At 35.9% G+C, this 27977-nt stretch overlaps 2 protein-coding genes across 2 annotated transcripts; both read left to right on the top strand.

The window, feature by feature from the left end:
* The first annotated feature begins 275 nt into the window (after positions 1–275).
* Positions 276–11478, top strand: LOC129891367 (ABC transporter E family member 2-like). The gene is made up of 12 exons (XM_055966702.1): positions 276–407; positions 491–630; positions 6500–6585; positions 6672–6769; positions 6856–6973; positions 7051–7140; positions 7827–8131; positions 8217–8412; positions 8486–8671; positions 8768–9037; positions 10550–10795; positions 10988–11478. Exons 2-12 carry the CDS (start codon positions 525–527, stop codon positions 11105–11107), a joined length of 1821 nt encoding a protein of 606 aa, XP_055822677.1. The 5' UTR covers positions 276–407; positions 491–524; the 3' UTR covers positions 11108–11478.
* A 7693-nt stretch (positions 11479–19171) lies between these two features.
* On the top strand, positions 19172–27912 carry LOC129891368 (suppressor protein SRP40). The gene is made up of 8 exons (XM_055966703.1): positions 19172–19500; positions 20922–20986; positions 21402–21442; positions 21524–21720; positions 21825–22241; positions 26542–26631; positions 26742–26803; positions 27560–27912. Exons 1-8 carry the CDS (start codon positions 19243–19245, stop codon positions 27663–27665), a joined length of 1236 nt encoding a protein of 411 aa, XP_055822678.1. The 5' UTR covers positions 19172–19242; the 3' UTR covers positions 27666–27912.
* Positions 27913–27977: the final 65 nt, after the last annotated feature.

Genomic DNA, 27977 nt, shown 5'->3' on the forward strand with positions numbered 1-27977 from the left:
TGTCACCTTGAACTCGATTTTCTCATAAAATATGACAAAATTATATAACTTTATGATACATAAACATATTCCTCTTAAATAAAAAGGGTTTGTAAGGATGTTTACTATGGGTGCTCACCAACATGAGTTGTGGTGCAGTTGCTAGACTGTTTCATCCTTAACTAGAAGTCTCGAATTTGAATTGTGGAATGAAAAAAATCATATTGGAAGCGTCAGCTCTGAATGAGCCCTGCAATGTGCGAATTTAAAATAAGTTTATAAACAACCCATAAACACCCTAATTTACCATAAAAGATGATAGTAGTATTTTTGGCGGCTAGGTGGAATCCAACAATCCCCGTGTTCTTAGGGCTGAAGTGTCGACAACAGCCGTGCCACCCACACTCCTTTCCTTTCTCTCTCTTAGGGTATAATTTCCTTTATCTCTCTAACAAAACTGCAATTTTTCCGTGCAATTTCAATTTTTTTCAATTTTTTGGGTGAAATTTAGGGCTTAGGGAATCAGATCGGTGAATACAGACATCATGTCGGATCAGAGATTGACCCGTATTGCCATCGTTAGCGCAGACAAGTGCAAGCCCAAGAAGTGCCGCCAAGAATGCAAGAAGAGCTGCCCAGTTGTTAAAACTGGTATACCATTCGATGCCAAATCTTATTTTTTGTTTTGTTGTGAAAATTTTCAGTTTTGTTTGGTTATTTTTTTGCTAAAAGTTCTCTTTTTTTGTTTTGTTTGTGTATTTTGGACTATGTATATAACAAGACTATGTTTTTGTATGTGAATTTATAGATTAAAGATATATCATGTATGCCCTTTTGTTTTACCCCTTCTGCAGGAGCTTCCACTCGTTATTCGAACCCATAGCCTTAATGTTAGAGGTTTTAGCCTTACATACCTCGATTACGGGTCGTGTGAAGTTAAGATGGACTGTCCCCTTTCCTTATGTACTCTACGCAAAATAAAGTGTTACAATCATTACAAACAACCCATTAACACATTCGAGCCAGACCCTTTTTATACATATGCTTTTTTCTATGTTTTCCCCCTTTTAACGGCTAAACCTCTCTTGTGTGTATCATGTATTATGTCTATTGGGATTTTCGTGGGTAAAAGAATTTGAGGTGGTGGTGGTTAGTTTCTAGGATTAATTGTGTATATTTTTGCTGTGTACCCCTTTAATGTTTTGAGCTTTGCACGGTTGAGTAAAGAAGGGGATTCATCTACTACAATTTGCATAAATGATTGAGGAGTATATTATTGATATGAGCTATTGGGCTTAAAAAGAGGTTTTGTCTTGGAAGTTTATGATGTTTTGACCTGTAGTTCTGACTTTTAAAGTATATAATGTCGTCTGGACTATAGATATCAGCTTTATGTTTTATAATGAATTCACCCTAGTAAAGCGGACGGACAGTTCTGTAAATACATTCAGTGAATTCTGAGGTCTGTTGGTATTTTATTTGACCTTTATTCTTGAATTTTGCCTAAAGCTATTATATCTATAAATGAATAGAAAGTAAATGTGCTACCATGTAGTTTTCTGTGGATAGACGTGCATTACAATTGTCCCTGTATACCAATAAACCTAGAAAAGAAAAAGGAAAAGAGAAACAAGGGTGCTGAAAAGCTTCCTCTGTTACTTTGAGGTTGTGTTGGAGTCATTGTTGGGGAAAGTAGAATGCGGCTACAAGGACTTGGTGAATGGATATTCTTTCTCCATGGGAATGGATATTCGTAAATCATATGTAATGTTTCTGTCGTGGCAAGGTAAGCTATGGATAGAATTTCCTTGTTGTTTGTGAGGAAGAGGATAAAGGATTTTTTTAACCAAGGGGTTGTATCCCCTGATGTGCAGTAGAAGAAATATTAGATCTCAGGAAAAACAGGAGTAAGAATTTTGGCATATGGGGTCTTTATAGGTATGCACAAGATCAACCATGGGTATATGGGCAAAATTCCAAAGGAACCTACTGTTCACCATTTATTCATTATATTGTTTTAACAGAGAAAAAATAGATTATCAGGTTGGGTGGTAAATTGTTCTTTATTTCTTCATTTAATTCATTCATTCTTGATAATTGAAGTATTAATAGGAGGTGAGGTTCTCTGAATCAATGTGTTTTGTTTAAGAATTCAACAGACGAAGCATGTGTCTATTTAGATTATACCAGCTTATAGGGATCAAGGTTTATTCCTTGTTCTTACATTTACACTAGGGTCTTTTTAGTTGAGTTAGATACTTGTACATCATTTAGAGATCCGTGTTAAATAAGCGAACTTCTAGTTACGGAAAGTTATCTAGAATTTGAATGAAATGGGTCCAAGTGGAGTGGGGTTGTGGAGGACTCATGTAGTTGACCCCTATTTAGAACTGAGGTGTAGTTGTGTTTCAATCCTTGGGATCAAGGTGTAGTTGATTGACTAACAAATCAATAATCAACTTATGGAGTATGTCTAATTGACTGTAGTGTTGATTGGATAGTATCTTTCATCTCTTGTACATGTTCTTACTTTTCTTTGGTTTTGGATTTGCTAGTCTGTGATAGACTCTCTATGTGATTCAAAATTTTAGTAGAATCCTTTTTCTTGTACTTGTTGTATAGGTTTACATTTTCCTAGTGGCTTGGAGGAATGATGGTGGACTAGGGTCATGTCTTCGGTTGAGGTCGGGGGCTAGGGGGAGTAGTGGTAAGCGGGTTGCGAGGTCTCCTAAATTAAGAATAGGGTCGTGGAACATAAGGTCGTTGACAGAAAAGTCTATAGAGCTAGTGAAGATTCTCAAGAAGAGGGATAAATATAGCTTGTGTCCAGGAGATCAGATGGTTAGGTACCAAGGCACGAGATGTGGACGAGTTTAAGTTGTGGTACTTAGGATGTTCAAGGGATAGAAATAGAGTAGTTATTTTAGTAGACGGGGACATTAGAGAGCAAGTAGGGAGGTTAGGAGGATCAATGCTAGGATGATGACAATTAAGCTAGTCATTGGCTGGTTTAATGTGAATATTATTAGTGCTTATGCTCTCCCATGTGGGTTTGAACGAGGAGGTCAAAAAGCTCTTTTGGGAGGAGTTGGACGAGGTAGTAAGAGGTATACCGAACTCCGAGAAGATTTTCATTAGCGGAGATATTAATGGCCATATCGGGGCAACTTCTAGTGGCTTTGGTGATGATCATGGAGGCTTTGATCTTGGGGAGAGAAATGGAGGTGGAGCTTCGCTTTTGAATTTTGCTAAAGCTTTTGAGTTGGTGGTTGCTAACTCGTGCTTTTTGAAAGGGGAGAGCCACTTGGTTACCTTTCATAGCACGGTAGTTAAGAGTCAAATAGATTACTTACTCCTAAAGAAGGGTGATAAAGGCCTTTGTGAGGATTGCAAGTGTTGGTAGGTTTGAAAAAGGAGAAAAAAAATACTAGTAAAAAATATTGCTATCCCACATCGGTGAGATAACAAATATTTATAGCTTTTGTTAGCTAAGGAGCTTAGCTCCATTATTTTTATCTACACTAAAAAATCATACCAAATACCAAGATGTAATAAATACATGGTATAGTTTTACTATTGTAAAATACTTGATATAGTATTTTTATCATTGAGGGGTTTAGTGATAGTTCTCTTGGAGATCTTTTGGATATAGTATTTTACTATTAAGAGATTTAGGAAAGGTTCTCTTGGAGATCTCTTGGGTATAGTATTTTAGGTATTTGGGTGTGTGAGAAAAATATTGTGTATTATATGGTAGTAACAATTTTCCATATAGTGAATATTTTTCTGGGTGGATCGTGGTTTTTCCCGCATTGAATTTTCACGTTAAATCTTGTGTTGTTTTTATTCTCTTTAATTTCTCTGTTATTATTTTCTGCTTGAAGAGGTTCGAAAGGGACGAAAATTAGTCGGTGCCTTTTTTCCAACAACAAGGTCATTCCTAGTGAGAATCGTACTACCCAACACAAGCTTTTGGTTATGGACTTGGAGATTTAGAGGAATAGGCAGAAGAAGACCTTATATGACCGATCAAAAATTAAGTGGGGTGGCTTGACCCCTTTCCTTTCTCGTGAGATGGGGAGAAGTTGATTGATATAGGGACCTAGAGTAGTAGCGGGGATGTGAGCAACATGTGGGATATGACAGCTAATTGCATTAGGGAAACAGCTATAGCGGTGCTAGGGATATCGAGGGGTAATTCTGGTTGTCATCAAGGATATTGGTGGTGGAATGGAGAAGTCCAAGGCAAAGTGGAAGCAAAGAAGGTTGCATATACAAAGTTATTTGAGTGCGTGGACGAGGAAGAGAAGCGGACGCTTAAATAAGTATATAAGACGGCGAAGAGAGAAGTTGTGGTAGCGGTCACGACTGCTAAGACGATAGCTTTTGAACGCTTATATTTTGAGCTAAGGGATAAAGGTGGGAATGGGAAATTGTATAGGCTCGCAAAAGCGCAAAAGAGAAAGACTGGTGATTTGGATTATGTGAAGTGCATGAAAGATAAGGAAGACAAGGTGTTGGTGACAGAGACCTCTATTAAGCAAAGAGGGCAAACTTACTTCCACAAACTCTTAAACGAAGATGCGGACAGAGACATTGTGTTGGGTGATTTGGCGCATTCTGATAGACTCCGGGACTTTGGGTATTGTAGGTGTATTAGGGTTGAGGAGGTTAGATGCGCTATTAGCAGGATGAGAAGGGGAAGAGAGCGACCGGACCCAATGAGATTCTGGTGGTATTTTGGAAGAGCACAGACAAGGCAGATGTGGAGTGGTTGACTAGGTTGTTCAATGCTATTCTTAAGATGGTAAGAATGCCCGACGAATGGAGGTGGAGTACAATGGTTTCATTGTACAAGAACAAAGGTGATCCAAAACTGTAATATTTACAAGGGTATCAAATTGCTAAGCCATACTATGAAGGTTTGAGAAAGAATGGTGGAGATGAGGGCGAGGAAATGGGTGTCTATTTCTAAAAATCAATTTGGATTCATGCCAGGACGTTCGACTACTAAAGCCATCCACCTTATGTGGAGATTGATGGAGAAGTATAGGGAAAGGAAGAGGGATCTTCATATGGTGTTCATTGACTTTGAAAATGCTTATGACAAAGACTTGAGGGATGTTCTCTGGAGGTGTTTGAAGGCTAAAGGTGTCCAGATGGTGTATATTAGGGCGATAAAGGACATGGACGATGGAGCTAAGACTCGAGTTAGAACGATGAGAGGAGTCTCAGAGCACTTCCAGTAGAGATGGGGCTGCATCAGGGATCAGTTCTTAGTCCTTTCCTATTCACCTTGGTGATGGACGAGTTGATGCGATTTATTCAAGAGGAGGTTCCTTGGTGTATGATATTTGCAGACGACATAGTATTGGTTGATAAGACACGAGACAAAGTTAATGCTAGGTTGGAGGTTTGGAGATAGATTCTAGAGTTCAAAGGGTTCAGGTTGAGCAGGACCAAACCAAAGTATTTTGAGTTTAAATTTGATGGTGTGGTAGATGAAGGAGACGCGGAAGTGAGGCTTGCCACACAATCTATTTCCAAGAGTGAAAGTTTTAAATATCTTGGGTCCGTACTCCAGGGTAGTGGGGATATCGATAGTGATGTCACACGTCACATTAGGGTGACATGGATGTAATAGAGGCTTACGTCTGGAGTCCTGTGCGATAAGATTAGGAATGAGGTTATTCGGGAGAAGGTAGGAGTGACCCCTATGGCGGACAAGATGAGGAAAGCGAGGTTGAGATGGTTTGGACATATGCACATGAGGTGCATTGATGTTCCAGTGAGGAGGTGCGAGAGACTGGTTGTAGGGGAAATCAGAGAGGTAGAGGTAGGCCAAAGAAGTATTGGGGAGAGGTGATTGGACAGGATTTGGAACAACTCCATATTACCGAGGACATGACCCTAGATAGGAAGGAGTGGAGGATGTGTATTAGGGTAAAAGGTCAGTAGGGGTGAAGGATTAGTGGAGGATCAACGTATTTTGTTGTGTATCATGTATCTATTATCACACTATTTTGCTGTTATTGTTGTTTCTTTATTGTAGACTTTACATTTGCCTTTCTTATTAATTGCTATGTTGTCTTCATTGTTTCTTCTTCTTCTTCTTCTTTTACTTGGGTTTGAGGCACTTGAGCCGAGGATCTTTCGGAAACAACCTCTCTACCTCCTCGAGGTAGTGGTAAAGTCTGCGTACACTCTACCCTCCCTAGGCCCCACTTAGTGGAATTACACCAGGCATGTTGTTGTTGTATAATTGACTGTAGTATTACTTAGTATAGCAGGGAAATATGTTTGCTCATTTTCATTATATGGTAACGTTAAGATATGTTAACATTATTGAGCCGAGGGTTTCCCGAAAACAGCCGTCCTACCTTGGTAGGAGTAAGGTCTGCGTACATTCTACCCTCCCCAGACCCCACATTGTGGGATTTCACTGGGTGGTTGTTGTTGTTGTTGTTGTTGGTAACGTTAAGATATGTCTTCTTCAGTCAATGAAGCTTTGGTTTTGCAGGTAAGTTATGTATAGAGGTCACCACAGCCTCAAAGATTGCTTTCATCTCAGAGGAGCTGTGTATTGGATGTGGTATTTGTGTAAAGGTTTGTATATATCACAAATGTGGGGATACATTTTGCTGCAGATTGATCATTGTGCTGGCTGACTGATATTTTATTTGTTAATACAGAAATGCCCATTTGAAGCAATTCAGATCATCAATCTGCCAAAAGATTTAGACAAGGATACAACCCATCGTTATGGTCCCAACACTTTCAAATTGCACAGGTCTGTTTAAGCTGCAGCTCTTCTGGAGAAGTCTTTTGCTAATCAAATACCTGTTTATAAAGTTAATTCTTGAAACATTGTTGCAGGTTACCTGTCCCTAGGCCAGGACAGGTTCTTGGTCTGGTTGGAACAAATGGTATTGGAAAGTCAACTGCCCTAAAAGTTTTGGCTGGAAAATTGAAGCCAAACTTGGGACGCTTCAGTGTACTACTCTTTTGCCATCACTAGTCAATTCATGTACATACAATTTGCTTATGCTTTCTTTAATCTTTCTGTGGCAGAACCCTCCTGATTGGCAAGAGATCTTGACTCACTTTCGAGGATCCGAATTGCAGAATTACTTCACTCGCATTCTGGAAGATAATTTAAAGGTGACTTATGATTCAATGTTTCAGCTATCCTAAATGCCCGTTTGTTTAGTTGGTTTCTTTGCGAGTACCACTCACCTTTGTATATACATATTGCCTCTTGCTCCTTTTAATAGGGGGTACCTGCATAATGTTAAAATAAACAAAACATTTACAGCACAATGGATTTAGTTGTCTGACCGGGAGGGCATTGTAACTCTCCAGACTAGGTTTTTCTTTTTCTGTACCATTGTGATTGGTCAAATCATTACTAGTTATCCACCTAACTCTAGGTCCTGACTAGATCTGTTATGATTTTCCATTGTTTCAATGGTAGTACGGCGGTATCCGTAACTTGTGTAGAAATTCTGGCATATCCTTTGTTCTACTAGGGAGCAGCAAGACCACCCGCTACATCTGAATAAAATATTCAGTAGGTCATTGCCATTTTGAGTAATAAAGGATGCTCAACTGCTCTAGGATAATGATGGAATGCATCATTCAAAGACTTGTTGAAGTTGAACAACTTAAATTTTAAAATTCATCACACCATTCTATATCAAGATATCTTTTTTTCTTACTAGTTACCTTATTTTTTTAAAAAAAAGCTGTCTTTTTTCTTTAGCTCATTATTTGTTGCGTCTAATCACCTTTAACTCTTGACCATATAGTATTTTACTCATTTGTAATTTGAGCCTTTCTTCAAACAGGCAATTATCAAGCCTCAGTATGTCGACCATATTCCAAAGGCAGTTCAAGGAAATGTTGGACAAGTGCTTGACCAAAAAGATGAGAGAGACGTGAAGGAAAGACTCTGTGTTGATCTAGAGCTGAATCAGGTTTTGGATCGTAATGTAGGTGATCTATCTGGTGGAGAGCTTCAGAGGTTTGCTATTGCTGTTGTTGCAATACAAAATGCAGAGATATACATGTTTGATGAGCCTTCGAGTTACCTTGATGTGAAGCAAAGGCTTAAAGCTGCCCAAGTTGTCAGATCCTTGCTTCGACCAAATAGGTCCTCGTCCATTCTTTTCTGACTTTTCAACAATCAAGATTTCTATTTATCAGTCTACATACTGAAATATTCTTCTATGTTTCAGCTATGTCATCGTTGTGGAGCATGATCTTAGTGTGCTTGATTATTTGTCGGATTTCATTTGCTGTTTATATGGGAAGCCTGGTGCATACGGGGTTGTGACCCTACCCTTCTCAGTCAGGGAAGGAATTAATATATTTTTGGCTGGGTTTGTGCCTACAGAAAATCTACGTTTTCGTGACGAGTGTCTTACTTTTAAGGTAGAACTCAGATTCTTGTATAACCCAAATGTCATGGCAAAAATATTATCTGAACGACAACATTTTTCCATAGGTTGCTGAGACCCCACAAGAGGCTGCTGAGGAAATTGAATCATATGCACGCTACAGATATCCAACCATGACTAAGACTCAGGGTAATTTCAAGCTTAAGGTTGCCGAGGGTGAATTTACTGATTCACAGATTGTTGTGATGCTCGGTGAGAATGGGACTGGGAAGACTACCTTCATTCGCATGCTGGTACGCTTTGCTTCACAAATATGTCATGTCTGAAATTGCTGCTGTTTCCAGTCTTCTATGTTATAAAGACTCTTCCTGTGTTTCTGTATACTGCAGGCTGGTCTATTAAAGCCTGATGTGGTGGAAGGATCTGATATTGAGATACCAGAGTTCAATGTTTCATACAAGCCCCAGAAAATTAGTCCAAAATTTCCATCCACTGTGAGGCATTTGCTACATCAAAAAATACGTGATTCTTATACACACCCCCAGTTTTGTTCAGATGTGATGAAGCCTCTCCAAATTGAGCAATTGATGGACCAAGAAGTTGTGAATCTTTCTGGTGGTGAGTTGCAAAGAGTTGCCTTAGCCCTCTGCCTTGGAAAGGTAATTTTTCTCCCACTCTGTTGAACTGCTGCTTTGGTTGTTTTGTACATTGATCTGGTAGATGTAAAGGTGTCTGATCCAACAACGCAAAACAACCAAAACATCTGTTTGTTTGATTTTATAACATTTTTTGTTTGTTTGATGTTACAAACAGATGTATAGGTGTCTGATCTAACAACGCAAAACAACCAATAGGGCCGTCTCAACAATTTGGGGGCCTAAAGCCAAATTTTATAGAGAGGCCTTATATTTTTTAGTTGACATATATAAACTCAATGTAATCCTACAAATGAAGTCTGGAGAGGTAGGAATATAAACAATGTAAAGTTTCAATGAAAAACATATAATATAAAGTTAAAATAATAAAAACTGACTAAAAATTTTAAAAAGTCTATATAAATATTGAAATAGACCCTTGTGGTCGGGCCCTTCCCCGGACCCTGCGCATAGCGGGAGCTTAAGTGCACCGGGCTGCCCTTTTTTTTATATAAATATTGAAATAGCGTTGCACGGAATTTGATAAGTTGGTATAATGATATTAAAATAGTGTTGAATTGTTGATTAGTTTTAGTGTTTGAAATTTGAAGAAGACACCAAAAAATAAATTTGATCTTTTTATAAATACACAACAATAAATTTTGCATAATGTAGAAGGTTTGACCGTTTGAGAGACTTTAGAATATTCAATAATGTGAGAATAAAAATAGTGAAAGGGGAGGAAAAAAGTAAATGTAAGAATAATAATGTTGGTTCATAATCGTCAGAATATAAATGAGGCAATAAAAAATATAGCCTCATAAGAAAGAATGCTACAATTAATTAAGCACTATTTCATTTCTCAATTATTACAACGATTCCTATATTAAATGATGTAAAAAATTATTATATTTTATACCCAAAAAATTCTTTTCAAATTTATCAATACATGAATTTTTTTTAACAATATATGTATTGTATACATATACATACATCTTTGGGAGAAAATGGGGGCCCCAAAAAAATTGGGGGGCCCCTGCGAGGGTTTAGTGGCCTTATGATCGAGACGGCCCTGACAACCAAAACATCTGTTTGTTTGATGTTATAATATTTTTTCATGGGTGGTTATTTTATTTTTTTCGTGGGTCTAGGGTGTCATATTGAGGGTTTTGCAAAGTTAATCGACAAAACCAGCAAGAAATTTCTATTTGCATCTTGGGTTGCAATGGGTAGTTAGTATCCATATTGCATCTTGCTGCTCCTCTGCCTCCATTTTGTTTATTATAAGTCTAACCCTGTGCTATAATTATTATTGAAAATCTGTGTTTCTTACTGCACGGTTATAAACATGTTGCACAAAATATGTTTTATCACGTTACTCTAAAGCCATTTAGAGAGGGGTACTATTAGTAGTGAAGTGTAGATGAAGAGCAAAGTTAGTCTGCAAGGGGAGCTTATAAAGACTATTACACTCATCTCTCTTACTCTAGTGATGTTATAAATTATAACCTAACTTGCTCACTTAACTCTGTGCAGCCCGCTGATATATATCTGATCGATGAGCCAAGTGCCTATCTTGATTCTGAGCAACGTATTGTAGCTTCTAAAGTCATCAAGAGATTCATTCTTCACGCGAAGAAGACTGCATTTGTTGTAGAGCATGACTTTATAATGGCGACTTACCTGGCAGATAGAGTCATTGTATACGAAGGGACGCCTTCCATAGATTGTGTTGCAAATGCACCTCAGTCACTGTTGACCGGAATGAACTTATTTTTATCAGTAAGCCTTCTGTGTATATCTTGCCTCATTATTTAAAGGTTCTTTTGCTAACATGTTCATCATCGTGTAGCACATATTTTCTCATGTAAAACAAATGCTGTTTAGACTGCTGCAGTAGCTTTATATTCAGCTCTGATATGTTGATTGGATTTGTGTTCGTATTGATGTGTGTGCTATCCAAATTGTCTGCAGCATCTGAATATTACATTTAGAAGGGACCCAACTAATTTTCGTCCAAGGATCAACAAACTGGAATCAACCAAGGATAGGGAGCAGAAGTCAGCTGGATCCTATTATTATTTGGATGATTAACCAGAACAGGTTGTGCATCCATGATCCTTGCTTACCTCTTTTAATTGGCACCTTGATGTTAACAGAAGATCCACTCTTCCCTAAGGTGCTAATCGATGATCACGAGCAGCCTCTGGTTATTTTCTTATATCATAGACGTCTGACGTGATTATTAGACGTCTGAGAGCAGCGAACACATGATTAGATATCAGCAGAATGCCTTTTGTTTCATCGTTGATTTAGTAATTATTACTGGTATTATGTACTCATAAATGTAGTTTTGTTCACCAATTTTGACTTGCAGAGGGAGTAGTTGATTTCTCATTTTGTATGTTTATCTGTGGCACATGAATGAAAATTGAAGTGACACTTGATGAAATGTCTTTGAATAATGCTGTGCTCCTATTGTTGAAAATTTTTCCTAATGAAAATTTTCAGTTTTTGTGTTGTGTGATTAATGTTGTCTCGCTGATCGAAATGCTCAACACATCGATTGTCATTGGAAATGCTTTGGGTTGAGTGTATGGTATGTCCAACTTAAAGTTAGAGCAAATTTAAATGCTTCTTTTGCATTTCTGGTTGAGTAAATATATTAAATCCCTTCTGATCTTGGAAGTTTAGCACTTTAACTATACGAATATTTAAATGTCCCCACAACAACTTTGAAGTGAATTAAATATATTATCTTGAAATTATAATATCACTCACTTGCAACTTCATCGCCATTTAAGTGCTATAACATAGCCATGTCAGCACCATATCATTATTATCACTATTTATTCTTTAATACTTCTTAAAATTAATTTACACTAATTAAATAATTGAAAATACATTTTCTAAAATCAAAATTTAAAATGTGGACTTATTTTTATTCCCCGCCCCCACCCACACCCTCACTTCTTTCTTCTTCACCATTTCTAATCTTTACTATTCATTTTTTTTCCTCTACATATTTTTTGGTGAGCTTCACCACTACACCACCACCCAAATCCCTTTCATCGTTAACTTAAACCACCACCGGAGCTCCACCACTAGATTCCCAAAACCCCAAACAAATAGCTAGATCACCACATCGCCGTCAATGTCTTCCTAAAAACACCATTATAAGTGAGCTTCGAATCTCTTAGACTGAGCAACAAAACAGCAACAATCAGACCTCACCAAATCATCGGACCAGACCCTCCTCCGGTTTCTCTTTCGTTCCTTGTCTTATCCGGTAAACCTACGAGCCGGAGAGACAAAACATCTACCATTGATGCAGGGGCGACTCAAACTCCTTGGTGGCCTAAGGACAAAATCAAATGAGAGGCTTAAATTCAAAATAAATAAAATTATTCATATTTTTATTTGAAATCTCTTTTTCTAGCCTTTTAAGATGCAAAGTTGTTAATAATTTTTGTGTAGTCGATTTTTTCTAATAATTCTTTTTCAATTGATAATATAGCCAAACCACATAATTTTTCTTAAGACATTGTTGATCTTAAATAAGATTTTATTATTTTTAATTTTGAAAAACTTCTTTCTGCTGAGGCGACTATTACAGAAATTGTTAACATTATTCTATAAGCAATATAAGCATTTGAAAAAAATCAAGCCTTTTTATTTGATTGAGTATCTCGATTAGAGTATTATCTTCTACTTGTATGATTTTCCTTAACACTTTTAACTCAGAAAATAAGTCTAACCCGTCAATATTAGAGTGAGTATTATGTTTTAAGGAACATTCAATATTAAGACACTATTTTTTTGATTCTCGTCATCTAATGATCTCAATTTTTTCTCACTAAATGAAAAACCAAAAATATTTTCATATACTTCAAATTGTTCAAATCTATTTTGAAGTGAAAAGATGGCTTAGTCTACTATTTATAAGAAGTAATCAACTCTAAAAGATTCTTCAAGAGATTTTGTAATTTTATTATCAATATTTCTCATCAAATTATTCTTTCTATAAATTACACATTTTTTTTTTACAAAATTCAGGTTCTATATTCATCTCTAATGCAATTTCTTTAGCTGAAATCATAACAATCGTAAATCATTCTTCTCTATATGTTTTAAAAAAAAAGAAACTAGACCTGTTAATTAATCTATGGCGACATCAATATGCATATCTTTTTGATGGTAAACTCTTGATAATTCAATTAATAGCGAATAATACATCATACCAAATAGTCATAGCTAATATTGTTACGCGATCTAAATTCTAAATCAATCCACAAACTCATATTAGTAATATGTTGGTTGGTTGTTTCATGAGTTCTAAGCTTAGCACTAAGATTTTTTCAATCTCTGCTACCTTCATTAGCTAATTTATTATTCTTAGCATTAAAAGTCGTATTAAACAACTTACAACAAAAATAAAATACTTTATTCAAATCTTTGAAAAAAACTAACCATCTTCTTTCATGTCTTTTTCTATTTGCCAACTTTTGAAAATAATGTGTAGTAGAAAAGTGCCCTAAAAATTTATCCTTTGGAAAACATGTGTCAGTAATTCTAATTGGTCTATTTTCTACTAATAGATCTCTTAGCTTTGTATCAACATTACGTTGGAAAAAAGCACCAACTAATTTTCGTCCCTTCTGAACTGCCTTCAAACAGAAAATAACAGAGAAATTTAAAAAGAATAACAACGCAAAGATTTAATGTGGAAAACTCCCCAATTGGAGAAAAGCCACGGGCCTCTCAGAAAAATATTCAATATATGAAAATTATTACACCATACAACGCACAATATTTTTCCCACACACTCCTATTCCTAAAATACTATTCCCAAAGAGGTCTTCAAGAGAATTATCTCTAAACTTCTTCTCTAATATGCAAGGAATTGAATTTTTGATGGTGTTATAAACCAAAAGGCTAAGCTCCTTTTATAACTCAAAAAAGACCTTTTGCATTTTCTTCTTTTCCAAAACTAACATCAACAAATCTCCACCTTTTGAAGAGAAGAAAATGCAATTCGTTGGCCCTTTACAGTTGTCCAGTTACACATAATAGAATTAGTTTTCAACCTAACTTTAAACTAGGCCAATCATGTGTAACTGCAACTTTCACATTGTTTGCTACTGACAATCATAATTCTAAATTCAAGAATTATCATACCCCACCATAAAGAGTACATCCACTCAGATTGAAAAAACCAATCTAAGAATTTTCACTTGAAATCACTTCCCAATTTCAAGAATTTTAATTTTTGCTCATGTCGAAAAACTTGCTAATAACTTATGGTGCAACCCTCTTGTTGATTTCTTGAGAGTTCATTAGCCATCAGCATCCTTTCCACCATACACCTTGTATCATCTATCAACCAATTCCCATGTGCAAACTTATGGATCAACTACCAATTAAACATCTTCTTCCATGACAATTCTAAAGGTAGCATTCATGCCATGAGGGTTTTCATCTTTCTTACAAAAGAATATCATCCCCCTCGGAGACAACATTGACAGCATTTTCTTTGGAGCTTCCAGCCGAACTAGCCTCATTATTTGAATATTTACTCTTAACGTGTTCTAATTGACCACAATCACAGCAAACGACCTTCTTCTTAGAGCTTTTATTTTGCTTCCATTTTTCTTTAACAACAAGAGTTGAATTTTCTTGAGATTTTTCATCTCCATACTTCAGTCTTTTTTCCTCAAAAATCAAGTTGCTCGTCACTTCCAAGAAAATCACAATTTCCTTCTCATACATTAAAATGGGTTGCATGTGCTTATAGGAAGATGAAAGAGGCCAAATGAGTCGAAGTGCCTTGTCTTCATCATCAATTTTCACTCCAATCGATTCCAATTCAAAAACAATCTCATTCAAGACACTCAGAAGATCATAAACTTGGTGGTTTGTGTTCGAAAAAAATTGCAATTAGTGGCCTCATAGTGAGGACAAGATCAAAAATCTTCTCCCCGAATTTCGATCTGATCAAGAAGTTTTCATTTGCAACAAAATGACATGGTTGCATCGCACTTCAGCATTGATCGTTGCATCATTCTCATCCACACACAATTTATTCAACTCGGATTTTGTCATCTCAAATCCTAAATAAAAAAAATTAAAATCAGAAATGAAAGTGTGTAAATTAAAGATACTAGACCTTAAAATCAGAAAATAACCTTACCATTATCAATCATGACGAATTTGACTAATATAATATTTGATTTAGAGGAATTTCAAGAAGAGAATAATGGAAATTGAAAGAAAATTAATATAAATGTAAAAAGAAGAAGAAACCGGAGATGGCAAGAAAGAGAATATGATGAATTAATGGACATGTAAAAATAAGAAGAAAATGGAGATGGAAGCTTTTTTAATGTTCTAATGACACATGGCCCCTTTTTATTGGTCTTCGTCACCTCTAACAAATCCTCCACACGCCTTAACTAGGTGAAGTCACAGAATGTGCAACGTAGGCAAAAGGTGCACGAAATTACGTAAAAATCATATGAAACTAAAAATGCAAATTATGAAAGATTGTGGTGTAAACAATCCATAGATTACAATTTTTTTGTATAAAAATTGAAATTATATTTATTTATTTCATGTTTTGATTTTATATGTATATATATATTATTCCAAAATATGAGTATTAAGTATCACATATTCGAGGTGGGATATCAATTTCAAGATTATAATTTCGGGATTGTTAATCCCTGGATATTTATATTGGAGGTGGAATAACATTTTGGTTGTTGGTTACATGCATTAATAATATATCAGATTAATTATGTAAGAATTATTTACGTGAAATTTAGTCATTTATATATTAGTTATTCTATTTTTATATTAAATAATACATTGATTCTGTCATAACTTATATATGTATCAGTTATGAAGAAAAGAAAATCATGAATCAAATATTGTATTAGCCTATTAGAAATGCTATGATTTGAGTGGAAAAGAGAAAAAGGCAATCAAATATTATATAACTTATGCTACATTTTATGTGAAGATTAATTTCCCCCTATTTTTACAACCAAACAATATATAAAATTATGCTTATTTTAACATATGAATAACTCCTCTCCAACTGGCAATCGAACGACTATTTAGGGCTCGCTTGGATATGATTTAAAATCATGTAGATTTGAAGTTGAATTTTTTATTGGACATGCAATTTAAAATTCTTAAGTTGTATTTTTTCTCGTAAATGTAAAAGTCCCACAATTTATGAAAATCATCAAAATTTATTTGACTCTTGTACAATTTTACCAAATAAACAAACCATAATACAAAAGCAAGTTATTCAAATATCCTAAAATACCGAATTAACAAATCACATATCATCACATTTCTTTTAGATTTGAAATCATGATTTAAAGGAGAAATTAAAGTTTGGTGCAGACTTCATACACAAATTAAGATCAAATGCCTACTTTTTTTTTTGATCAACTGATAATATTATTAGCAAAGAATCTCAAGTAATATTACAAAATAAAGGAATAGTATTATTCCCTGTATATATTGTAGCATTGGTTGCTATCAAATTACTATTATGAGCCGAAATTTTCCTTGTAAACGTAGCTCCTAGTATATCTGCCCAAATTGCCTCATTTGCAAAATTTTTATGCTACCAAATAATTGCTTCTTGGCCCCTTCCTTTGGCTAAGAGGTCAGCTACCTTGTTTTACTCTCTATAGGTATGCCAGAGTTTTAGATCTTCCAATTGTTGCATTAGTGACATGCATTCACGAATTACACAGTTATAAAATTTATGGTAATTTTTTTATAAAAATTTATCATCTCGGTTGAGTCCGTGTAGATTTTCAGAGGTAATAAGTTATTATCCTTTCCAATCTTGAGCCCTTACATAAGAGCTAAGAGTTATGTTAGAGTATTAGTACTATTTGGAATACCCTTGATGAACCGTAGTATCCAATCACCACTATTATTACGTATCACTCCTCCAATACCCCTTACACCGAAATTATCTAAGGAGGAACCATCAATATTGAATTTATAATGACCAATTAATGGAGGTTCCCATTTTACGTTAATAGTGTGCTTAATAGCTATATCAATCTTAGAAATTAAAAGGACATATTCAGTACCTTTTGCAATGGCATCATAAGTATTGATGGGTGCCTTCTTCTGATTAAAAGGACTGGAATTGTAGCTAACCAAATATGCCAAAAACAAGATGAAATTAGTTCTTTCCAAGATAAGAAGTTTTTACAGGAATTGTTCTTAATTGAATTTCAGGTGTTACACCACTCATCAGGAAAAAAGATGATATTATTGATTGGAGTGGGATTAGAGCTATTCTGGATGATCTTATTCCAGAATATTTTTACATTGCAACAATAAAAAAAAATATGATTGATGGTATCATTTGCACTCCAGCAAAATGTGCAAGCATGAGACATATTCATGTCAATAAAATTAACATATTGATTAGTAGATAATTTGTTCTGGTGAAGGAACCAAATGAAAAACTTAATCTTATTTTTAGCCTTAATCTTCCAAATCCAATTGAAGTTATAATTAATGTTGTGAACAAAGCTATCCTCTTTGAAGTCTAAGAGCTTGTAATCCGATTTTGTTGTAAATAGACCATCCGAAGTTAAACGTCATATGAGTTTATGATTAATGGAGCTTATGTTAGGGACATAAGTATTTTGTATAGAAAAAAATGAGAGACTAGGATAAAGAAAAGTAAAATCTATTAAAATTTCAAATACCATTGATGAAAAGGACTTTGATCTTAATATTTTTCTCATCACGATTTAGAGGATCTTGAATACAACTTCTAATATTATTATGGAAGGGTATCCAAATATCGTGCCAAAAGTTAATTGAACAACTATTATTAACGACTCATGAGGAGGTAGCTTTGTTACATGTTTTCCATCCATTAAGAATGCACTTCCAGTTGGATAATGATATGTTAGGAATGCAATACTTCGAAATAAGGACATTAGCCCATGGAGATTTAGGATTCTTGAAAAGCCTCCATGGCAGGCTACCATACATGGCACTATTCTTAAATTCTGTCTTATGCATGACATGCCCTCCTTCATCATTAGATTTTGTAATGACATATATCCCAACTCACAAGATGATTTTTTTTTTTTTTTTATGTTGGTAGTACCCCAAACAAAGTTCCTCTGAAGCCTATTGATTTGATTGATTATTTTACGAGGAAGACTAATGTAATACATTTCATGATATGCTAAATAGGGAAGCTTTAGCAAGAATAGTGTGTCCCAGCGATATTTCAAACTTTCGTTTTCCAACCAACGAGCTTAGAGTTTAAATTATCTATGATGAATTGAAAATCACCATGAGTAGGTCTTTTGTGAAACAACTAATTCAAAGAAATAGATGGACTAGGATCTTCTGCCAAAAAAAAAAAAGGGGGGGGGGGGGGAGATTTAGGATATAATTATTTAAATTTTAGGTCGAAATTATGAACATCAAATTATTTAAATGTGCTTGTAAATCACACATTTTGTCTGCTATATCAATGTCCGGGGGCGGAGCAACCTAATGGTCAAGAGGTTCATCCAAATCTCCTTCGACGGAAAATTATACATGGTTAAAATAATTTTTTATGTATATATAATAGATGTCGAGCCTCCTTTGACAAGTTCATATGTCTGCTTCTTTAAATTTTGAACTCCTTAGTCAAAATACTGGTCCGCCACTATCAATGCCATATAAATTAGGGAAAATTATGCGCATAAGCAAACATATACTAGTTAATTAACTAACATAGTTATAGTTTGAATTAATTATGGCTCGTGGCAAACATCTAGCTGTAATTACAATTTGAGTTTTGTATAATTCGCGCGATTTATACAAACACTGTGCGTGAATTCAATTATATAGTTAAATATACAATCACTACAAATTGTATATCGAATTATACAAACTTTGTGCATGAATTGTCAAAAAATACGAATTATATAACAAATTATACAAACGTATATAAATACTGCGCGAATTATCCAAACACTATTATAACTTTAGCTATAAATTATAATTGTCAAACTATAACTATAAATCATAATTAAAATATTTTTAAATTACTATATTCGAAAATTCTCCTATAAATTAGGTCAACTATCATACATATTGTAGGAGACCACACAAGTTATATTTGCGAGGCAAAGAGTCATTTTTTATCCGTTGCCCTAAAACCCTTTCTTCCTTAATATATGTTAGAGACAAAAACCAGACAGCTGCAAAACCCTAGTACTTCCTCTTCCTCATCATCCTCAACAGCTCTGTTACTAGCCTTCAAACCTAGGCAGGTACTACTTCTAGCACAATCATCAAAATCCAATCTTGTTATGGCTAAGAAGGAGCAAAATCAAGAAAACAAGTCTGGTTTACACCAATCTATACTTCATTATCTTCACCTCAATGGATTCTCCAAATCCCTCAAATACTTCCTCAAAGAAACTCAAACGGAGGTTCTTTTCTTTTTAATTTCCTTAGCACTTTTTATTTTTAAAAATTGAGTTTTTATCAAAGATTCTTTTTTTAAAAACCTGTTTAAGTTATATGTTTGTTACTGTTGTTATGTTATATGGGGGGTGAAATTCTTTGAGGTTTAGTTTCAATTTAGATATAAATTCCCGTTTTTGAAATAAGATTTATGTGTTCAAAAGCTGTAAAGAAGTAGTACAAGTAACATGATTATAAGTTAAAAGTAACACTTTTTCAAACAGTAACAATGTCGTGGAAATATGGAGAAAGGGATTATTATTATCTCCACTTGTGTGATTACACTACTGAGTATGTTGTTGTTGTTGGGTAACCAAGAAATAGGAATCAAAAGTCAAAACTGCAGTTTGATTGAGCTTGTGGGATTCTGTATACACTGCACGCTAACACTTCTTTTTAACAATGTGCTTTTTACCCAAGTTTTTTGTTACCTTTTAGTATATCATATGTTTGCTACTGTTGTTTGGAGCAGATGGGTGAAACTATTTAAGGTTTTGTCTAGATTCAGATAAATTTTTGAAATAAGATTTATGTGTTCAAAAGCTATATAAGTTCTCAAACAGTGTGATAAAACTATGGAGAAGAGAGTATTAGTCTTGGGGTGACAGAGAAATAGGAATAAAATGTTTTAACTCCTGTTTGATGGAGCTTATGGGATGCTGTGTACAATGCACTCTTGAGCTATGTTTTCTGGTACTATATGTCTTATCTTTGATGAATTACATTTTATGATTTAAGTAGGATGGTTGGTTTTTGTTATCTAACCAAAATAAAAGGAGAATGGTTGGTTTCGTAGGGAAGAAGTTGAGTGTATGGCGAAAAGACGTAGTAGAATCTGAATATGTTTTATTGACTTATAGGAACAAGTGAGTGAAGAGAGATATGAAGCAGTGGCGAGGAAATTAACAATTTAAACTATGAAGGTGCGAAAACAATGATTTTCTCAGAAACTAGAGAGCATTTGTTCTTTCTTTTTGTCCTATTGGTTATCCCATGGAGAAGAAAATGTTCAATAAGTGCTTATTTTGGCTATTTTGTGTGATAGTGTTTTATAGTCAAAGATGAAAATTGCTTTTGTTTTTTGAAGAAGAAAAAAGAAGGTAGTTTCACCTATGTTAGTGTTACTATGTTGAAGAAACCTCTGCTTATTGAATTAACATCTTATATCACGTCCGGCATTCTGTTCCACGGACTGAACAATGTGCTAGGTCTCACCGATCCTTTAGTGTTTACTGGATTTGTTTGAAATTTCATATGTACTTTTTGGTTGATTCCTTTTTGATCAAAAGTTTGATCTGTGATGTCTCTTTTGAATCTGCAACTTGCCTATATGCAAGGATGTTGGTACAGTCATTCACGTTTTTCTACTTTTTGAATTTTGATGCAGGGTGACAGTTGGAAGTCTTGCTCCCTTAGTTTGGAGGATTTATACAGAAAGTATCTAAACAACAGGTATGTTGAGTAATTGCTTAACTGGCATTATCCTGATGGTAAGTGGAATTTGAGCCTGAGACCTCACGGTTCTCAACCACTTCATTGACCACTAGAGTGCACAGTTGGTTGCTAGAAGGAATATTTGATTTTAAACATCACAAGTACGCAACTATGATGATTCTAAAGCAAGAATTTATCTTTTCAATTTTGTTGATCGAGAGTGTATTCTGTTTTAATTTTTTTTCTTTTGGGGGGTAGGGGGGAAGGGGGGAGGAGTAAATTATGTCCAACACAATGAAATGACATCTCTTGTATATGGGATGCTGTTTGGTGGGTTCCCCTTCTTCCTTCTTACTTGACTGTGCAGTTATTTATAGCAAGTTTACTTTCCAGTTCCTTCTCTCATGCTACTTGACCTTCCTCAAATATGCAGTTCTGATAATGATACAATATCAAAGGGCAACAGAGAGGCAGGTAATTTATCGTATATCTTCATTCATCTTGAACTTAGTTTCTTTCATGAGGCTTGTATTTGTGATAAGACTTAATGTGCAGCGCAATGTGAAGATGGCTCAAAGGGAAACAACATAAGTAGCAATGATGCTGACTCTCAGGGAAGAGTTAGCAAGAAAAAGAAGAAAAATAAAAGTGAAGACAGTAACATCGATGTTCCAGATGCTTCTCATCCTGAAAGTGTTGATGAATCTACGAAAAATGCTACTACTGCTCAAGAAGTTTTAGCAGATGATAAGGTTAGCAATCAAATTCACATGAAACATACGAGCTACTAGATAGTCGTTGTGAGAATAATCTGAAGCATAAGAAGAGTGCTGATGATACTCTTTTTCTATTACAGGCAGATGTGCCCTTGAAGAAGCAGAATGAGAAGAAAAAAAAGAAAACTGAAGACAAATTAGAAAGTGTAGACCCTGTAGACAATGATAATAACGATCTTACTGAGGAAACAACTAAAAAAGATAAAAAGAAGAAGTCCAAGGAAAAGAATGGAGCTAATGATTCTAAGGATTCCAAGAAGAGAAAAAGATTAGCTTCTGATGAAAATGCTAATCAGGGAGTTGATGGGGTTGAAACTGAAGAATCAAAGCGCAGAAAGACTGAAGGCTTGGAAGAATCAAAGGCTCTTTGCATAGACAACGGAATTGAACAAAATGGTGAAGTCATTGAAGCAAACTCTAATGGTAATCATCAGGATGAGTTGAACAATTCTGCTAAGCAGAAATCATCGAAGAAAGAACTTAATGGATCAGTAGAGGTATGCTTGCGTCTTTTTCTGTTTCCTTTTTGGCCTTGGATTGTCAATGTGTACCAACTTTTAACAAGTGGGGTTCATAATTTGCTGTCAATTGTTAATGTCATAAGTACAACTCTTAAATGGCGATTAACTGACATTTTCTCAAAAACCAACTCTTAAATTGTGTGTTATGTACTACAAGAAAGATGATTTAAAAGAATTCCTAATTGCAGATAATCTCAATCTTTGAAAATGATTTTATGTCATGTTTGTGTGAAGTTTTAATAAATAATCGTGAAGCGTGCTCGAGTTAATTTCAATTGTTTGATCTTTGAGACTTCATCAAGTAAACTCGGGCATTCACAAAGGAGTTATTTGGCCTTGTGTGGAGGATTAAGTGGGCATTATTTTTACTTTTGGTTTATGTACTTTATGCTATGCGACATCATAATATGATTTGATAGAGAGGGATTTATTAAACACAAAAGAAAAGAAAAGGATCGGATAGTAAGGGATTGTAGTTCAATCGGATAGTGAGAAATTGCGGAACAGTCTGAAAAGGATGAGGCTAGGTATCGTTTGTGAAAGATAGAGGGATGACAATCTCCTTGTAGTTTTGGGTGGGAAAGAACTTAAGTTTGTGTTCATGTAACATATGAGCTCTCCTATGGTTTCTCTCATTTCCCCTCTCTTTTTGAATTGACCAAAGCTCATTACTTTCTCCTTCTCATAATATTCTTTTTTGGGGGGATTTGGATGAGGTAGTGAGAGGTATACCGAGCACCGAAAAGATTTTCATTGGTGGAGATTTCAATGGTCATATCAGTATAACGTCTATTGTTTTTGATGATGTTCATGGAGGCTTTGGTTTTGGGGAAAGGAATGGTGGTGTGGTATCTCTCCTGGAGTTTACTAAAACTTTTGAGATGGTAATTGCTAACTCGTGTTTTCTAAAGAGGGAAAATCACTTGGTTACTTTCAGTAGCTCGGTAGCTAGGACGTAGATTGATCTACTCTTCCGAAAGGGTGATAGAGGCCTTTGTAAGGATTGCAAGGTTATTTTGAGTGAAAATATTACCACCCAACATAGGCTTTTGGTGATGAGACTTGGAGATTAAGAGGGATAGGAGATAGAAAACCCTTTATGATCGACCGAGGATTAGATGGGGGGGCCTATCCCCTGCCCTCTCTTGGGAGATGGGGAAGAAGTTAATTGGTATGGGGGCATGGAGCAATAGCGGAGATGTGAACAACATGTGGGACACGACTGCTGATTGCATTAGAAATGTAGCTACCGAGGTACTAGGGGTATTGAGAGGTATCTTTGGTGGTCGTCAAGGAGATTGATGGTGGAATGAAGAAGTTCAAGGCAAAGTGAAAGCTAAGAAGGTTGCATATACGGAGTGGTTGGAGTGCGTGGATGAGATTGAGAAGTGTAGGCTTAAATCTATTTATAAGATGTCGAAGACGGAATCCAAGTCGGCGGTCACGAGTGCTAAGACGACAGCTTTTGCATACTTATATGTCAAGTTAGGGGGAAAAGGTGGGGACAAGAGATTGTATAGGCTCGTCAAAGCGAGAGAAAAACTCGCAACTTGGACCAAGTAAAGTACATCAAGGACGAGGATGGCAAGCTTACTTCCACAAATTCTTAAATGAAAAAGAGGACTGAGATATTATTTTGGGGGAGTTGAGGCACTCTCGTAGTCTATGGGATTATGGGTACTGCAGGTGTTTTGGGGTTGGGGAGATTAGACGTGCTATTAGTAGAATGAGGAAGGGGAAAGCGATTAGGCCCGACGAGATTCCAGTGGACTTTTGGAAGAGCATTGACAAGGCAGGTTTGGAGTAGTTGATTAGGTTGTTTAATGTTATTTTGAAGATAGCTAAAATGCCCGATGAATGGAGGTGGAAATATTATGGTTCCATTGTACACGGACTAGGGTGATATTCAAAACTGTAATAATTACAGAGGTATCAAATTGTTAAGCCACACTATGAAGATATGAGAGAGTGTGGTGGAGATAAGGGTGAGGAGAGGAGTGTCAATTTTAGAGAATCAGTTCTGATTTATGCCAGAGCAGTCGACTACTTAAGCAATTCATATTATGCTGAGACTGGTGGAGAAATTTAGGAAAAGAAAGAGGGATCTTCATATGGTGTTCATTGATCTTGAAAAGGCTTATGACAAAGTTCAGAGGGATGTTCTCTGAAGGTGTCTGGAGGCTAAAGGTGTTCCGATGGTGTATATTAGGACGATAAAGGATATGTATGCTGAAGCCAAGACTCGGGTTAGGACGGTGGGAGGTGACTCAGAGCACTTTCCTGTTGAGATAGGACTACATCAGGGATTTATGCTGAGTCCTTTTCTTTTTGCCCCTGGTAATGGATGAGCTGACACGATCTATCCAGGAGGAGGTTTCATGGTGTGTGCTATTCACGGATGACATAGTTTTGTTTGATGAGATTCGGGACAAAGTTAATGATAAATTGGAGGTTTGGAGACAAACTCTGGAGTCCAAAGGGTTCAAATTGAGCAGGACCAAAACAGAGTACATGGAGTACAAATTCAGTGGTGCGATGGATGAACAAGGCATAGAAGTGAGGCTTGCTACTCAATCTATCCCCAAGAGATAAAGCTTTTGATATCTTGGGTCCGTCATCCGGAGTAGTGGGGACATCGACGCTGATGTCACGCATCGCATTGGGGCAGCACGAACGAAGTGGAGGCTTGCCTCTGGAGTCCTTTGTGATAAGGTGACACCAAAACTTAAAGGTAAGTTCTACAGAATGGTGGTTAGGTTGTCATTGTTATATGGTGTGGAGTGCTGGCCAAGCAAGAACTCTCATGTTCAGAAGATGCATGTTGCGGAGATGAGGATGTTGAGATCGATATGTGGACATACTAGGAGTGATAAGATTAGGAATGAGGTTATTTGAGAGAAGGTGAGAATAGCCTCTGTGGCAGACAAGATGAGAGAAGCGAGACTGAGATGGTTTGAGCATGTGCAGATGAGGCGTGTCGACGCCCCAGTTAGGAAGTGCGAGCGGTTGGATTTGGGGGTTATACAGAGGGATAAGGGTAGACTGAAAAATTATTGGGGAGAGGTGATTAGACAGCATATGGTGTAACTTCATATTACCGAAGACATGACCTTAGATAGAAAGGAGTGGAGGTCGCGTATTAGGGTAGAAGGTTAGCAGGGGTAGAATGTTGTATAGCCCTGTGACGGTTTAGGATTGGTCTTATTTCTAGGCGTGCCAGTATAGTTGTGTTGTTATTGCCCTTTGATTATCACTTTATTTTGCTATTGGTATTGTTCTTGTCTTGTAGAATTTGCATGATATGATTTGTATATATATTGTTGCTCTCTCTTTTTTGAGGACGGATACTTTTGAGCCGAAGGTCTTTCGGAAATAGCCTCTCTCTCTATAAGGTAATGGTAAGGTCTGAGTACACTCTACCCTCCCTAGACCCCACATTTCATTGGGTATGTTGTTGTTTCAATCCAAAAGATAACTCTTGTTAATTACTTCAAATCAATTTATGTGTCTTAGTTATTACTTGGAGAGTGTGTCTTGGTTATTATTTGGAGAGTCAAAGGGTGTTTTCTTGACCATAATTTTTTCAAATACTTTTTAAATATTTTGAATGAATTGTTAACTATTGTGATTTATAGTACTTTTTATGTAGTTTCTAAATATGTAAATGTTATTTTTGACGATCTATGTTTAAATTCACACCGAACATTAGTTAGTTTGACCCTCCTCCTCCGAATCAAGCCACATAAATTAAAACAAAGGGAGTATCTATTTTGACCATTCAGACTATAGTTTAATTGGAATATTATGCCAGACATGTTTTGGTTGCCTCTTTTCAATTAAGATAGTGAGAAAGTAGACAATTTTGAGGAAGAGAACCTTACTACTGTAAGTTTGAGACAACAGCCCAAAGTACAGTCAAAAAACATAAGCCATGTTTACTTAAAGCCCAGTCTTGCACTCTCTCCACTGCATAGGTAGCTTTCCACCATTGCAGACACAATTACCTCTTTTGGAATTTTTCATTCGAGGCGAAACTGATGTGATTCTTTATTTTTAATTATAGAAAGGGGTGGAGGGAAACTTTCATGTAATCCTAACAGAGTATTTCTTTTGTTCTTTCATATTAAAATTGATGATGTAAGCTTGTCATACACTGTTCTTTTGCTTGGTTTCGTGCCCCAACATTCCTGCGTAATTTTGTATGGCTATGTTACATTGGCTAACAGATGATTTATATGGTGATTGTTCTGAAAATGCATTTTGGTTGCTATTGCAGCCAAAAACTGTAAATGCCTTTCAAAGAGTGAAAATTGATCAGGTGGAGTTTAAAGATGATAGACTTAAAGATAATTCTTATTGGGCAAAGGTATGATCAAATTCCCGTCTTCCATCCTTTATACTCATTTAGTATATGTTGGTTATTCATCTTTTACCATTCAATTAACTTTTCCACTTCTCCATGTACCACTGTTGCAGGATGGTGCAGACATTGGCTATGGTGCAAAGGCTCAGGAGGTTTTGGGCCAAGTTAAAGGAAGGTATATTTTTCGAAATCACGTCCAGAAGTTTGCCGACCTTGAATTTACTCTTGACGAAGATGAATTAATTTATAAATAAATGTTTACCTAGTTGACAGCTTGTTTTGCGTGAGTGAAAATATAAATTTCTGAAGTCAGTTGTCAAGGGGTAGTAGGGAAAAATGCTTGATTGCTTACATTTGCTGATGCTGCTATGCCTTGGAAAATTACAAATCATCTTACAAGTTTTGCTTATCTAAATATCATTTTGCACCAATGTTTTTACTTGTTATCTTCTTCCACCCCCTCTGCTCATCTTCTGTTTAATTATTAGTTCTTTTCTTGATAGTTAGGCGAGGGACCAGTGACAGTTCGTTTTTTTCGGGGTGTGTGTGTGAGAGGGGGTTATTGAATTTCCGTACTAAAGGTATCAATAGTATTTTTACATTGCTTATTCTTAAGATCTTTAGTACTATCTGATTTTTCTTTCGCTTTTTAATCTTGTTATCTTGCTGTTGTTACTATCTGTTATTACTGCTTCTAGTTCATTTCTCCTTATGTCGAGGGTCTACTGGAAACAATCTCCCTACCATCACAAGTTAGGATTAAGGTCTGCGGACACACTACCATACCCTTCCTAGACCCCCTCCTGTGGGATTATATTGGGTTTGTCATTGTTGTTATTTTCTCTAGTGAGAACCCTGAGTGTGATCATGGTCTGCATAGGTACTACTCTTGTCTCAATGGCAAAACTTAATTACCCCTTCTATTTTCCAGGGATTTCCGACATGAGAAGACCAAGAAGAAGCGAGGCAGTTACAGAGGAGGGATAATTGACTTGCAATCACACTCCGTCAAGTTCAACTACTCAGATGAGGAGTAACCTGTTTCAGCCTATTTTCAGGGAGAGCCTCTTTCATCCTTTTACAAAGAAAAAAGAACTATTTTTCGCTGTTGTAAGGTTTTTGATTATTTAAGCAGAACGATAACGATTTCATTAAACTTAGAAGTTGATCCTATGCAAAAAGGTCCTTTGCATTTTCTTTGATAATTTCTTCAAGTTGATTTTGAACTCAGAAATTGTGTCAATTCATGAATTTGTATTTATATTAATCAACCTAGTCTCTTAATTTCTCTTATTTCCTTTATTATTTCTCTATTATTTTTGTCATTTTATTAAACTTAATCTTCATTA

Source organism: Solanum dulcamara, chromosome 6, assembly GCF_947179165.1.
Source record: "Solanum dulcamara chromosome 6, daSolDulc1.2, whole genome shotgun sequence".
Lineage (NCBI taxonomy): Eukaryota > Viridiplantae > Streptophyta > Magnoliopsida > Solanales > Solanaceae > Solanum > Solanum dulcamara.